Below are 15,315 nucleotides of genomic sequence, written 5' to 3' on the forward strand. Positions count from 1 at the left end.
GCTCTAACAAATATATATCTATCATAGTCCATCAATCATTATATTCAATTATATTTTTTCATTAAATAAAAGGTTTTTTTATACCCTTATCCAACCCCACCCACGTATGACCCTTTCTTTTCTTTTTTTAATCTTTTTTTCTCAGCCATCCATTTCTTTACAAATATCCACTTTCTTCATCTCCTTTCCTCCACATCTTTATCTTCATTCTTCTTCTACATGTCTCCATTTTCCTTTCACGCACACACATCTTCAAAGAACCCACTCTCTCAAATTTCTCATCCATTCTTTAACCTGCCAATTGAAAAGCATTAAGAGTTAATTTTTCTCAATTTCACCCCAGAAGTTGCTATGATTTTCTCTATATGCCTTTTTCTGTGTGTATTTTGTGGTTATAGAGTAGGGATAAATTTGGAAGTTCATAATAAGGCTGAGGGTTAGAGATAAAAAACACGCTTTTTAAATTTTGGATTCAAGGGCCTTTTGGTCTGGTTGCAAAATGATTTGACTTTCACCGTCTAAACTGACACACGCCTAATACATATTTAGCCTTTTCCATATCCCTAAAAACATAAATATTTTATTTGAATTTTTATCACATTAACGGGTGCTGTATAGCACCCGTTAACAGCACCCTAAATAAAATGGTAAAAAAAGCCTACTTTTACTTGCTATTAGAGAGGTTTTTTAAAATTTTGGGGGAGAAGGGGGTGGGGGGCAATGGTTAACATGGCTCCGCCCTTACTCTTGACCTAAAGAGCATTGTAGCAACTTCGAATTATTATTTTTTCTTAAAAAAATACCCAGTTGAATAAAGAATTTTCTTTCTCTCTCGTCAGTCTCTCTTTTCTCTTTGTTTCTTCATATCACTGTTTCTCTCTCCACTCATCCTCTTTGTACTCTCTCTCGCTTTTGATTCCACTTTCATAAAAAAAAAGTTCCACTTTTTTTTTTTTTTTTTTAAGTTGCTAGCTGAATGAAGTGTGCAGTAATAATTTTTTTTATATAAATACACTATCATTTAATTATAATTTTTTATATGTAACGGTATTGATCTCACATTACTCATTTCTATAATTAAAATTTTTTATATAAAAAAATGTCATTAGCCCATAATAATTATGTGTATTTATCCCAAGAAAATTCTTTTAGTAATATATAATAGGAGTATGAGAGTAAATTCATACAAACTAATTTTTTTTATTATCTCGTTTTTTCTTTTCAACCAAACAAATTAACTTTATATCCTTTCATGTTTCCTTCCTCCCAACCAAACACACCTAGTGGAAAAATAGAATCTCTTCTACCTCCCACCATTTTCTATCTCTCACTTTCACTTTTTCATCACTCCAACTAAACGAAGCCTTAGATATGAATTGACCTCAAATTTGAGCAAACTGAAGATACTAGCATAATAAGACCCTTCTACAATTAAAGATCACAAAAGCCCAACACAATTGAGGTTCTTTGTAATTGTTTATGAGCCTAGATCATCCTATTATATATCTAACAATCTCTCCTACTAAAATCCATGAGGTCCTCATAAGGACTGATGTTGTTGGGCAATGTCTCCAAGACTAAACGGGATTATCAGGCTGGCAAATTGATTCACTCATTATAGGATAGGACAAGATGCTAGTGAACTATGTCATGGTGATTAAGAAATTGAAACAAAACAAATATTCATAACTATTGTCAGATTAAATAACACAAATTAAAGGATCAAATTAAGTTTTTATTTCCATATAAAATTATTTTAATAGGCCTACTAATAAAATTTTAAAAAAAAAATTAGGAAGAGTTATAGAAAGGAAACTTCTGCAATCTTAAATAATTGAATTAATAGCTGGGAACAGAGTCAGATTTAATCCCCAAGGAACTTCAAAACAGAGTTCACAAAGAAGCATCATTAACATTGTGCATATGAAAGAGAGGGTATAGTCCAAGTCAAACGGTGTTATCAAATAGGCAGCATTAGCAACAAAAACTTAAGCATCAAAAAGTAAGGAGCAAATATATATATCTGATGGTAATAGCTTTAGGATATAGCCCTGAATAGAGAAGATGCATCAAGTTGCAGAATCCACATACCAAAAGAACTAATTCTACAGAGAATTCCATTTTATAAATTACAAATTATCTGGGCTTCAATTTTATAGTTTGAACTTTGAAGGAGTCGTGATTTGTACAAGGTACTTCGATGACAAATAGAGGCAAATGTAACATTGGTGATTATCAAAACCTTAAAAGATTAAAGTGACACAACTGAAATTTTGGACAAATTGAATCTTTACACAAATTTTTTATTATTTAAGGACAAAATTGAATCTTCACACACAATTCGAGGAGGAAAACAATTTGGCCTAACACAAGTGTCGGGTACCCAAGTTTAATGAATCCCCTGCGTGTTGAAATCAAAATGCAAGCTCAAAGGTTCAGCTATGGAAGAAAAGAAACAGAGAGAGTGAACATTGTGAGCTTGAGAAAAAAAATGATTTCGTGTATATGATAAAATATCTGCTCTGTTCTTATATATTGGAAGCAGAGGAGTGGAAATTACATACCAGAATAACTAACCTACTGTCCAATCTAATCAAGACAAGTGGCACCACAATATAACTAATGAACCTACTGTTATGTACAAACGACATGCCGTTATGTACATCTAAAACTAAAGCACTTATTACACGGTAAGTAGTTTAAGCAGTAAAATAAGAAACAAGACACTTGCATTGGCTTGTCAATCTGTGCTTCAATCTATCTGTGCTTCAATCTATCTTCAATTTCTAATACTCCCCCTCAAGATGAACCATATATGTTAATTAAGTTCATCTTGGAAAGAAAGTGAGAAAACTGTTTCCGGCCTAAAGCTTTAGTAAAGAAATCTGCAACCTGGTGCTGTGTAGGAACATGAAAAGTTTTAATAACTCCATCTTCAATCTTTTCTTGAATGAAATGGCAATCTATCTCAATATGCTTCGTTCGTTCATGATACACAGGATTGACAGCAATATAAAGGGCTGCTTTACTGTCACAATAAAGAAAGGTAGGTTGAGTGTGATTTAAACCAAATGTTTTGATCAATGCAATGAGCCAAACCACCTCACTAGTAACTGTTGCCATTGACCTATACTCTGATTCAGCAGATGATCTTGACACTACCTGCTGCTTTTTACTTTTCCAAGAAATCAGTGAATCTCCTAAAAACACACAAAACCCTGTGATTGACCTTCTGGTGTCAGGGCAGGCTGCCCAGTCAGCATCACAGTAGGACTTCAATTGCAATTCTGATCTTGCAGACAGGAACAGCCCTTGACCTAGTGTTTTCTTCAAATACTTGAGTATTCTGTAAGCTGCTTGAAGATGAGGTACTTTGGGTGAGCTCATAAATTGACTCAATTTATGGACTGAATAGCAAATGTCAGGTCTAGTTAGTGTCAAATAAAGAAGTCTCCCTATTAGCCTTGTATACAATGAAACATCAAGGATTGCATGACCAATTGAACTACTGAACTTGGCTGATTGGTCCATAGGAGTGCTTGAAGGCTTACAAGCTAACATACCAGCATCAGACAACAACTCAAGAGTGTATTTTCTCTGACATAAGGAGATTCCATTTGAAGTTCTTACTACCTCAAGACCTAGGAAATACTTCAAGGTTCCCAAATCTTTAAGCTTGAACTTACTGTCTAGAAATTGCTTAAACACATTCACAGCTTCCACATCATTACTGGCAATAAGAATATCATCAACATAAACAAGTATGATGATCATAGAACCTCCCTTAATCCTGGTAAAGACAGAGTAGTTTGCCTTGGATTGAACAAATCCTTGATCCACAATTGTAGAAGACAACTTTGCAAACCGTTGTCTGCTTGCTTGTTTAAGTCCATAAAGAGACTTTGTAAGTCTACAAACCTCCCCCTTGCTGCCAAACCCAAGTGGAGGAAGCATGAAAACCTCCTCATGTAAGTCCCCATGTAGGAATGCATTGTTGACATCTAATTGAGTAAGATGCCAACCATGAATAGCAGCAAGAGCCAAAAGGGTTCTGACAGTAACAAACTTGACCACAGGAGAAAAGGTCTCATAAAAGTCTATACCCTCAGTTTGTGTAAAACCTTTGGCCACTAATCTAGCCTTATACCTCTCTACAGAACCATCAGCTTTCAACTTGATTTTATAAACCCATTTACATCCAATTGGCACCTTACCAGGAGGAAGCTTGCACATAACCCAAGTATGGTTAGCCTGAAGGGCATCAATCTCAGCTTTCATGGCTTTAAGCCATTTAGGATCAAGCAAAGCTTGAGCATAAGAATCAGGTTCCTTAGCAATAGTTAGAGCTAGGGCAAAGGATTTATGAGAAGTAGAAAGTTTGGCATAGGAAAGAGTTGAAGCAAGAGGGTAAAGAATACCTATATCACCAGAAGCAATGGAATCATTTGATTGAGGAAGTGAAATTGAGGCAGACACATGTGCAGAAGCCAAGTTGCAATGATAGTCTTGAAGATAACTAGGACTTTTTCTGATTCTAGTGGACTGCTTAACAGGTTGCTGCCTAACAGGTTGAATAATAGGAGGAACATCACAAGCTGAATTAGAAGAGATAAAAATAGGTTGAACAAGGTCAGGAAACTCATCAGGTGGAACTGCCAGATCTGAAGATAAGGAAGGAGTGAATTCTGCAGTAGGAAAAGAGGCACTAGACTTTGGAATAACAGACTGAGCAGGAAACATGGAAGGGCAGGAAGGCAGAGAAGCTGACTTAGGATGTGACAACCAATGTTTAAAAGGAAAGATAGTTTCCTTGAACACAACATCTCTGGATACAAAACAAGTTTAGTAGCCAAATCATAGACCTTATAACCCTTAGTACCAAAAGGATAACCAAGGAATATACAAGGCTTGGCCCTGGCATCAAACTTTTTTCTATCTCTAGATAAGGTTGACACAAAACACAAACAACCAAAATTTTTTAAATGACCATAAGAAGGGAATGTCCTAACAGCTTCTCATAAGGAGTGATATTGTTTAGAAGTGGACTAGGTGTTCTATTAATCAAATAAGTGGCAGTGAGAACACAATCACCCCAGAACTTGAGAGGTAAATTTGCTTGAAATCTCAATACTCTAGCCATAGTAAGAAGATGGTGTTTTCTCTCAACAACTGAATTTTGTTGAGGAGTTTCCACACAAGACAATTGGTGAATAATCCCTTTAGAAGCATAAAAGGAGTTCAAAGCAAACTTAGGACCATTGTCTGATCTAATGATCTTAATAGGAAGTTTAAACTGAGTAAGTATGAGATTATAAAAAGATTGAAGTAAGGATGAAGCTTCTGACTTTTGTTTCATCAGAATAACCCAAGTGCACCTACTGTAGTCATCCACTAAGGTGAGAAAATACCTAGAACCATTTAGAGATGGCGTGGAATAAGGTCCTCAGATATCAACATGTATTAAATCAAAACATGTAGATGAATGAGACACAGAAGTAGGAAAAGATAATCTCTTTTGCTTAGCTAATGGATAGATAGAATAATCAAAAGCTTTATTATTGCAAGAAATGATGTTTGGTACAACAAATTGTAACTAGTCTAGTCTTTGGGTAGAGGGATGACCTAACCTACAATGCCATAGACTAGTTGTATCAACAGAAGACACATTACAAGAATTAAGAGCTGTTACAGTTTGAGAAGAAGATGAAAGTTTGGAAAGAGCAGCCGAAACACATGGTGGCAAACTATCTGGCAAGCTGCTTTGCAATGTGTATAATCCACCTTGATTTTTACCCAACCCAATCATCTTCCAGAGCTGTAAGTCCTGAATAAAACAGTATTGTGCAAGGAAAATGCAACAACAAGAAGGATGTTGGGTCAGTTTACTAATGGATATCATATTAAAGGAGAAGCTAGGTATGCAAAGGACAGTGTGAAGAATTAAGGTAGATGATAGTTGCATAGTTCCAATATGTGTGACCTTAGTCATATCACCATTAGGAAGCCTAACAGAAATTTGTACTATAGATGTAATGGAGGTAAAAAAGGCTAAAGAATGTATCATATGATCAGTGGCTCCATTGTCAAGAATCCAATCAGTGGATTGAATATGAGAAGTATTGATGGATGAAGAGAAAACTGAATAGTCAAGGGAAGGAGTAGACCATATACCTGATATTTCATGCCCTTGAAGATCAAGTGAAGATTGAGTGATGATGTTTGCAACCTGATGGGTATCTGCAGCTCCCTCAAAAGGTCCTTGAGTACCAAAATGACATTTTGAGTTCAATAAACCAAGTAGCTGTTGATATTCTGATTTAGTGAGGCTAACACCTTCACTTGCATCTTCTTCAGAGGCAATGACATTATTTGCAAATGGTAAGGCAGAGGAAGGTTGACCTTTAGCAGATTTGAACTTATAACCAGGAGGGTATCCGTGCAACTTGTAGCACTTATCAACCACATGACCCATAGCACCACAGTGAGTGCATTGTGGCCTACCTTTCTTAGCATTCTTAACATTCTTTGCTACCAAAGCTGAAACTAGAGCAACTGCAGTGTCAAGCTACATCTTCTTGGCAGCACCGACCTTCCTTTGCTTCTCATCTTGAAGTATAAGAGAGAAAACCTTGCTCAAAGGAGGCACAGGATCCATAAGAAGAATCTGTCCTCTGACAGCAGCATAAGTTTCATTCAACCCCATCAAAAAAGACATTGTACAATCCTCGACTTGATGACCACAGGTACATGTCCTAAAATTGGTGAATTCATCCCAAAGTCCCTTGAATTTTGTATAATATGCATTGATGGATAAATTCTCTTGAGTCAAAGCACTAATCTCCTTTCTCAGTTCAAAGATCCTAGGCCCATTACCTTGCCCATATCTATACTGCAAATCAATCCATACATCTCTGGCAGTCTTGAAATACACTATACTAGGTTGTAAATCCTTAGAAACAGAATTAAACAACCAAGCTAACACAGTGGTGTTACACTTACACCAGCCTATGTAATAGGGATAATCAACAGATTGAGGTTTAGGGATGGAGCCATCAATAAATCCCAGTTTGGTCTTGGCATCCAAGGATATTAGAATAGCTCTACTCCAAGTGTTATAATTCTCCTCAGTAAGAGGCTGAACCACCAATGAAACACCAGGATTGTCACCACTGGATAGGAAATATGGATTGGAGGAATTTTCCCAAGGCTGGGCAGTACAAGTAGTTGCACTAGATGTACTTTCAGTCATGCTTAGTGCAAAGATGAAGATACAGAGTCCCAAACAAGAATTAACAAAAGGAAAAACCAAAGTTGATTTTCCAGAGAATGCTTCAGAGAACAAGCAACGAATGTAGTGATGTGATGTACCACCAAATCAAATCAAGATTCAATTTACAATCTTAATTGAATCACAACAGAGACTTGAAACCCTAAGATTGAAGGAGAACAAATCAAGATTCAATTTACAATCTTGATGAACTCACTGCAAATTGGGAATTGAAAACCCTAAGATTGAAAAAAAAAAAAAATTCAATTTCCAATATGAAGAAGAGAATCTAGATTTCAATTTTGCTAAAGAAATCAAAACCTAGAAGATGATGAACTTAGTGCAAGAATCAATCAGAAACACAAAGAGGAAAATTTCTAATTGTTCTGGAAGAAGCACCAAGAAAATGAAAAACGAAATTGAACTAGGAAGATTCAGAGAATACCAGACTTGAATGATTCTCTGAACTAGTTCTGCTCTGATACCATGTTGAAATCAAAATGCAAGCTCAAAGGTTCAGCTATGGAAGAAAAGAAACAGAGAGAGTGAACATTGTGAGCTTGAGAAAAAAAATGATTTCGTGTATATAATAAAATATCTGCTCTGTCCTTATATATTGGAAGCAGAGGAGTGGAAATTACATACCAGAATAACTAACCTACTGTCCAATCTAATCAAGACAAGTGGCACCACAATATAACTAATGAACCTACTGTTATGTACAAACGACATGCCGTTATGTACATCTAAAACTAAAGCACTTATTACATGGTAAGTAGTTTAAGCAGTAAAGTAAGAAACAGGACACTTGCATTGGCTTGTCAATCTGTGCTTCAATCTATCTTCAATTTATCTTCAATTTCTAATACTGCGAGTCTATCAACCCATTGAAGTGAGAGAGACAGAGTTTTAATTTCCAATTCTAATGGTCCAGTTCAACCAAACAGGGTTTGATCTGCACTACAACTGGCTTGTATTTGAGACCTCAATGTCCACAATAGTTTTCAAGTTGTAAGTGAACAAAAGCCAGCACATGGTTTATCTAGAACATAAAACCAATTTAAGCATTTTCTAATCTAGTTTTCATTGGTTTCTAATCTAGTTTTCATTGAGTGCACAATCGAATGAGCTAAAGGATTCCATGGGAGTAATGCCTATCTAATTAATCATAGTGACTTCAACGAGTTGAGTGATACAGAAACTTTTTTTTCCAAGGCTGCTAACAGGACCTGTACCAGTTGTAATAGGTGCATACTCAAAATTATCATAGCAACTTTAACAAGCTGAATGATACAAAAACTTTTTTCAGAAATTGTTAACATCATCTGTTATAATTGGTATATAATAAATATTTATCATGGTGACTTCAACAAGTTCGGTGATAAAAAATTTTCACAACTTTTTCATAACTACTAAATGCATAACAAAAATTGGTTAAATACAAAAATGGGTTGAATAGCAAGAGCATTCGCATCTAGGCAGAATTTAGGCAAATTATAGCACAAGAAACTAGTTTTTTTACTTTTACCTAATCACTCTCAACTACATCCGTGAAAGTGATGTTACTCCTATACATCTTGAGAAGTTGTGAAAAGCATTAAAAAAAAAACTGTTACGAAAAGTGTGCGCCTAGTACTATTCCAGTGATTTTGCAGAAAATGCGTTGAAGTATTGAAATTATCTTCAATGCCATTTGAAAATATCAGACAGAATTACACTATACTGTTAGATCATTCTAAATTCTTACAATGCCCGGGTAATCAGATTATGCATATGCAGTCAACCTTGCAGCCTCAAAGCTTTCTTTCTTCCTCCAGACTGCTTGGCAAGATAATTATGTTGAAGAAGGGTAATAAGGTACAGAACACTCCATCAGCATGAGTGCATGACATTGGAATCGTCCATTTTAAACCATTCTTCAATCTGACATCTAATACTACCAATAAAGAAACAAAAACGAGGAAGAAACACACACATAAACACTAAGTAACTAAATGGAGGAAATATGTGTCAGTGCCTGAAGCCTCTTAACAAACACGGATACCCTCTTAATAGACCTACCAAGAAAGTGCAATCCTAAATTATTCAACCAATAGATGGGAACGGGAGTTAGATTTCATCCCCAAGGAACTTTAAAACACAGTTAGCAATGAAGCATCATTAACATTGTGCAGCCCAACTATCCAAGTCAGACAATGTTATTAAAAGGCAGCACAAGCCTCGTGAACCTCATTCTTCATTCGAAAGATAGGGTCTAGTCCAAGTTAGTCAATGTTATCAATAGGCAGCATGAGCAAAAACTTCAACATACAAAAATATGTAGGGTACATAAATATTAGTATATGATGGGAATAGCTTCAGAATATAACGCTGCATATGCTGCATCAAGTTCAAGTACTTAGTTGTTGGATAATTGGATCCACAAACCAAAGAACCAATTCTACATAGAATTCAATTATATAAATTTTAAATGAATTCAATTCAATTTATTTCTCTCATTCAACAGAATCCTATGGACTTTGATTTTGAAACCGAACAAGCAAATGGATTTTGTGTTTGTTTGTTGAAACAACCCTTTTTTAAAATCTAAGAGAAATTAATATTAAAAATTGAGAAATGCTATGTTCACAACACTTTTACAAAAAATCCCAGTTGGTAAGTTGTTACTTGCTGTTATTAGTGGGCAAAAGAGTCATTTAAGTGGTGGATTCAGATTAAAAACCCATAACAATATGCTATTTAAAATTTGTTGTGAAAATGTTGTGGATGTAGTATTGCTCTTAGAAAATTCCATTATGCCCTCTCTCTAAAGGGCAAAACAAAGTCCAAAATCACATGCTCACAACTAAAATACTACTAAAAGCTTCAATCAGCTGTACAATGGAATTAATAAACACCAAAACCTTCACTTTTTGCATCAAAAGGTTCATTAACATTGTGCATATGAAAGAGGGTATATTTCAAGTTAGACAATGTTATCAATAGGCAGCATAAACTGACGAGCATTGAGTAACAACTTCAGCATCGAAAAGCAAAGAGCAAAAATGCACTTTTATAGACTTCAAATGAATTACTTATCCAAAAAAAAAAAAAAAGATTTCAAATGAATTGACCTTCAGAAACAAAAGACCAGCACAGGAACAATCAAACCGACGTATCTGAGATGACATTAGGAAGATTGAGCTTATTACAACAAAGGGCACTTCTAATACTAACTGCCAGCTTTGCAGTAGCAGCAGCATTACATGCTGTACTGAGTACTAACCCAGCAGAATCTACAACTAGGAATTAACTCACTAAGTTCTAAGATATTAATAATCATAGTTTGGATAGTCCAACCAGCTTGAGCCCCATTTGAATCAAGACAATCAAAACAGGCTTTTGCACCACCTTCAATTCATTGCACTCATGCAACGGAATCCTATTGACTTTGATTTTGAAACCAAGCACGCAAATGAAATTCTATCAACCCTCTTGCCATCCTTACAAAAACTTCAACAACAACAACAACAACAACGCAGAGTAATCCAATCTCCCCCACCTCGTAATCAATATTTACACAATTCAATTCGATGCTTATTAACATCAAATCCGATGTGCTACAAAAATTCCAAACAGCATCCATTCCAAAAACAGCCCATATCCATTTAAAAAAAAAAAATCCCAAGTGAGAAATTAACATAAACAAAACATAAAAAGGCTCTTAATTCTAAAAAACACCCAAATAAATTTTATTTTCAATCTATACAAAACCCAAAACTTAAAACAACCCGTCCAAAATCACCACTTTCCACTCACCCTCATAAAACCTTCAACAACAACAATAACAACACATAATAATCCAACATTCCCACCTCGTAAAACAATAATAGTTACACAATTTAATTCATTTCAACATCAAATTCAGTATACTAATAAAAATTTTCAAATGACCACATTTCTTTTGATTCCATGTCAACAAAAACTCATATCCATTTAAAAAAAAAAACAAAAATCACAATTTTTTTTAACACAACTCTAATGTGACAGACTATGAGGGTTAAAGAAAAAATGATCATGTGAACGTGATAAGCGGCCGCTCAATTTATCACAAAACATCCCAATAAGGTTGCTATATTGACTAAAAAGTCAATATAGCAACCAATACTCTCAAAATGCCTTGAACAGCAAAGGAGGTAAACTCAAAATAATTTGAGTATCAACTAAACAATGAGTTGCTATCTATAGCTTAAAACTTAAAACAAAAAATTAATTTTTTAATGTGTGGTGTTTAAAAAACAATATTTTAAAGTGTTGATAGTTGTGATTGTTATTTATTAAGTTGGATATATTATTTTAATACGTTAACTGTTAAAATAAAATATTAAATGTTGGGTGTATTATAAAGTGCGGTATTAAAATAGATAAAGTAGTATTTTCAATTACTAAAAGCTATATTTTAGTTTTTTTTTTTTTGAATGCTCTACATTGCGGGGAAAAAAGGTTTGTGTAAAATTGACTCTATCATTTGACTATAATTGAATTGTAAGGCATGAGACCCATGGCTCCTACCTGGACTCGTGCGACTATAATTGAATTGTAAGCCGTCACACCCATGACTCATACCTCGACTCGTTGTGCTTACATATAGCTCAATAGTCTCTCTGTCGTTGGTACATGGTAGACCGGCCTTGGACACTAATTACTACTATGTTTATGTATTTTTAACCATTATTTTAAGGCTGTGTAAGTGGATTGATGATGAGATGCAATTTTGATTTTTTATTATAAAAGGAGGGTTAAGATTGTCTGCATTGGAAAATGTTGAAAAAAGTTTCATTTTTTCTCTTTATCTAAAATAAAATAGCTTTTAATTTTTTGTAACACACTTAATAGAAGACTTACCAAAAACTATTATCTTTCAATAAACCCAATACAAATAAGCTATACATATATATACATATATTCCCAAAAGCGTTCTTAAACTATACTTGGTTCTAAAGTTAATCCAAATTGTGATCAGTGCAAAATCTTTTTCACATGGGATCACCTCTAACATACTTTTTATTATACACTATTCATTTTTAATTTTCTTGATCAAAGGCAAATTTTCATGATCAAAGGCAAAAGACTCCAAAGTAAATATTGTTATTCTCCTTTTATTTTATTTTTGATATAGGGAGATGGCGGGGGAGAGGGGAAGATGGGGTTGAAACCATAAATGGGGCAACACAAATCGTTGGGCAATCACTCGAACACCATTCTCCTTCCAAATATCAATTCCACTGAAAATTGAAAAGTTTCAAATAAAATATGAAGCAAAAGAAAAAATTATAAGACATTTCAAATATTCAGTAAGCCGTTTAAAAAAAAAAAAAAATCAGTAAGCCCAAATGAAGCACATATCTACAAATACATATATACAAATGGACTTGGTACACTGGTTCTATCAAAGATCCAATACACCATTATCAAGCCATAAGTCATTTTTACACAAGCAAAATGACATTCGTAACTTGAAGATACATTAACAACTTGAAGATACATTAACAAAGATCATCTTCAGGGCTTGACAAAATCTCCTCAGTTAGGACATGTCTCCTACATTAAACGACCAGCAAACTCAACAAAAACAAATTATCAACAGTCCTTACTAGCCAAATGAACAAATAGGGGTTTCCAAATTAAAGATAATTAACTTCAAACTTTAAATAAAGTCCTACCACGGAAATTATGATATGCAAGCTCTTATGCTCCAATAAAGGAATTTGCTAACATTTCTGCTTTTCTCAATTAATTCCCTCTTCAACCAAAGAACACCTTAGAGTAAAGCATGTAACAGGGATGATATTTCACGCCACTAGATGCCTCCATTTCAATACAACATTATTTTTTTTTGGGGGGGGGGGGGGGGGGGGGGGGGTGGGAGTTGTAAGCTAGTTAATTTGCGCAAGATTTCACCATTTCAAGTCCATGCAGGTAATCCTTTTTTTTTTTTGGGGTCCTTTTCCCCCCTTTCGGAAAATGTTTGTCAAGGAACTTTTAAAGACAAAAAGATATAAACAAGAAGGAAAGAAAATAGTTGTATCCATAGATATAATTAGTGGGTTTATTTTACAAAGAATCCTAAAGAATATCAACGTGCGATCGCTATACAAATGGTCCCTAATGAATGCTTAGTTAAATGTTTCTCATTAACCAGTGCAGCCAATAACATTCCATCATATAAATTTATCTAAAACTAAGAAGAAGAAGAAAAATTGAAACTAGCAATCTAAAACTAAGAAGAAAAAAAAAAATTGAAACTAGCATCAAATAAGCACATTCACAGTTAATTGTGGAAGTGATGCAAGACCATCTGCAGTAGTACTTTTTGTAACAAAATGTCCAGTAACTTCTGTAACAATTAGGGGACCTCCTCACACCAAAAATCAAACCAAAACCGGGTGCAACAGCCATTCCCTGCCACTAGTTAGTTCCTAGGGTCTTTTGTAACAATTAGCAAAATTGACAACTTTTTTGGAACAAAGTTAGTTAGGAGGCTGTTAATTAATAGTTACTAATCAACCAATTAATTAGCTTGGCTTGCACAATGTACAATCATTTTAAATATATATATATATATATATATATATATATATATATTAATTTGAAATTTTAATAATATCATTTCATTTTTTACAAAAAATAATAATAATAATAATAATAATAAAAAATTCTAAAATTTATAAATAAAATCAACTAAAATTAAATTGCAAAGAATTTTAAATAGAGAAGAAGGAAATATAGATCAATAAAATTTGGGAAAGCCCTTCTATTGAATCCTTAAATTCTCTTTGATTTTAACTCAATGTGAGACATATGTGGCATTTATTTGATTCTTAAGTGCCATATTTCTTACATTTAAATAAAACTCATACGAAATTAGAGAATTTAACGGGAATGGATCTTATACCCTAAAATTTCAACTGACCAAAATAAAAATTTTAAAATAACTAAGCAAAATTTTATGTCACATTCGCCTCTAACAAACTCTGATAGCACACTCACTCCTACGCCCTCAATGCTATACCCTCAAATACAAAATTCTCCTGATTTATTGCTACAAATACCCAACCTCAAATACAAAATTCTATTTCCTCATTCATTACAACGGGCAGAGAGAAAATCCTCTCTAGCCTCTCTCATTTCTCACCCTTTTCCTCCATCACCAACCAAGAGAGGAAAACCCAAAAATCCCACCAAAAAGCAAAAAATAAAATAAAATAAACCAGAAAAATTCAAAAAATTGCAGAGATTCAGTTATAAGGGAAGACAGCAACACAATTAGGAAAATGTACTTCAATAAGTTTCTTCTATCCCTATCTCATTCTTTTTCCCCACTTTTGTTTTTGTTTTGATTCGAATTTTCTCTACATTTTCTTTGCAGCCAAACATCAACCGGAGCAATCACAAAAGGGAAGCAACAACACAGCCAGCAGCGGAGAGCAAGGATAGAGAAAAGTATCAACCAAAAATCACAAAAACGAAAGGTAAATCCGAAAACCTCTGTTTCATCTCTGTGCATACACTCCTTACCCTCTGTCAAACCTGTGTTGTTCACGCGCTCACGCGCCACCACATGTGATCTCACGCGCCACCACGGCCACGGTTCTTGACAGATCCTTGAAGCCTTTAACCTCCACAACACAACACCGATTCATGTTCCACGCGCCGTTTGGGGCTCTCCTAGGTAGTAGATCGAGAAGTTGAGTTCTAGGTTTTAGAGAGAGAGAGAGAGAGAGAGAGATCGGATAAATATGAAGTGTTTGGCTCTGGTTTAGAGAGAGAAAGGATGAGAGGTTGGGAATCACTACCGTCGTGGTGGTGGTGGTGGTGTTGGTGGCTGGGCTTCACGACGGAGCTAGGAGGCTGTGCCTTGTTTAGATCGACGAAGAGAGGGTGAGACCGATAACCACCGGCGGTGATGAACTTGAGAGGCTTCGGCCATGGTCTGAGAGACAGTTCAGACCCGAGGAATAGAGAGAGACTTCGAGGTTTAGAGAGTTGGTTCGGAGATGGAGAAGACC

The 15,315-nt window shown here is 34.9% G+C and overlaps 2 protein-coding genes and 1 long non-coding RNA gene across 3 annotated transcripts; all 3 read right to left on the reverse strand.

The window, feature by feature from the left end:
* Positions 1–5,609: 5,609 nt before the first annotated feature.
* LOC142615338 (uncharacterized) lies at positions 5,610–8,009 on the reverse strand. The gene is made up of 2 exons (XM_075788086.1): positions 6,172–8,009; positions 5,610–5,824 (listed from the first exon to the last, which is right to left on the reverse strand). The coding sequence occupies exons 1-2, from the start codon at positions 6,470–6,472 to the stop codon at positions 5,790–5,792; spliced, it is 336 nt and encodes a 111-aa protein (XP_075644201.1). The 5' UTR covers positions 6,473–8,009; the 3' UTR covers positions 5,610–5,789.
* LOC142616547 (uncharacterized) lies at positions 6,566–7,249 on the reverse strand. Its single transcript, XM_075789375.1, has one exon. It carries the CDS (start codon positions 7,247–7,249, stop codon positions 6,566–6,568), a length of 684 nt encoding a protein of 227 aa, XP_075645490.1.
* A 3,694-nt stretch (positions 8,010–11,703) lies between the features above and the next one.
* Positions 11,704–13,148, reverse strand: LOC142614891 (uncharacterized). Its single transcript, XR_012840588.1, has 2 exons — positions 12,657–13,148; positions 11,704–11,818 (listed from the first exon to the last, which is right to left on the reverse strand). It is a non-coding gene; the product is annotated as an uncharacterized LOC142614891 (long non-coding RNA).
* Positions 13,149–15,315: the final 2,167 nt, after the last annotated feature.

Source organism: Castanea sativa, chromosome 11 (genome assembly GCF_040712315.1).
Source record: "Castanea sativa cultivar Marrone di Chiusa Pesio chromosome 11, ASM4071231v1".
Taxonomy (NCBI): Eukaryota; Viridiplantae; Streptophyta; class Magnoliopsida; order Fagales; family Fagaceae; genus Castanea; species Castanea sativa.

Excerpts from the sequence above, each read along its gene's own strand:
- LOC142616547 (XM_075789375.1), bottom strand. The coding sequence starts at position 7,249 with ATGACTGAAAGTACATCTAGTGCAACTACTTGTACTGCCCAGCCTTGG.
- LOC142615338 (XM_075788086.1), bottom strand. The coding sequence starts at position 6,472 with ATGGGTCATGTGGTTGATAAGTGCTACAAGTTGCACGGATACCCTCCT. Across the intron at positions 5,825-6,171 it reads TCAAGGGCATGAAATATCAG|GACTTACAGCTCTGGAAGAT; the intron begins GTATATGGTCTA and ends TGTTTTATTCAG.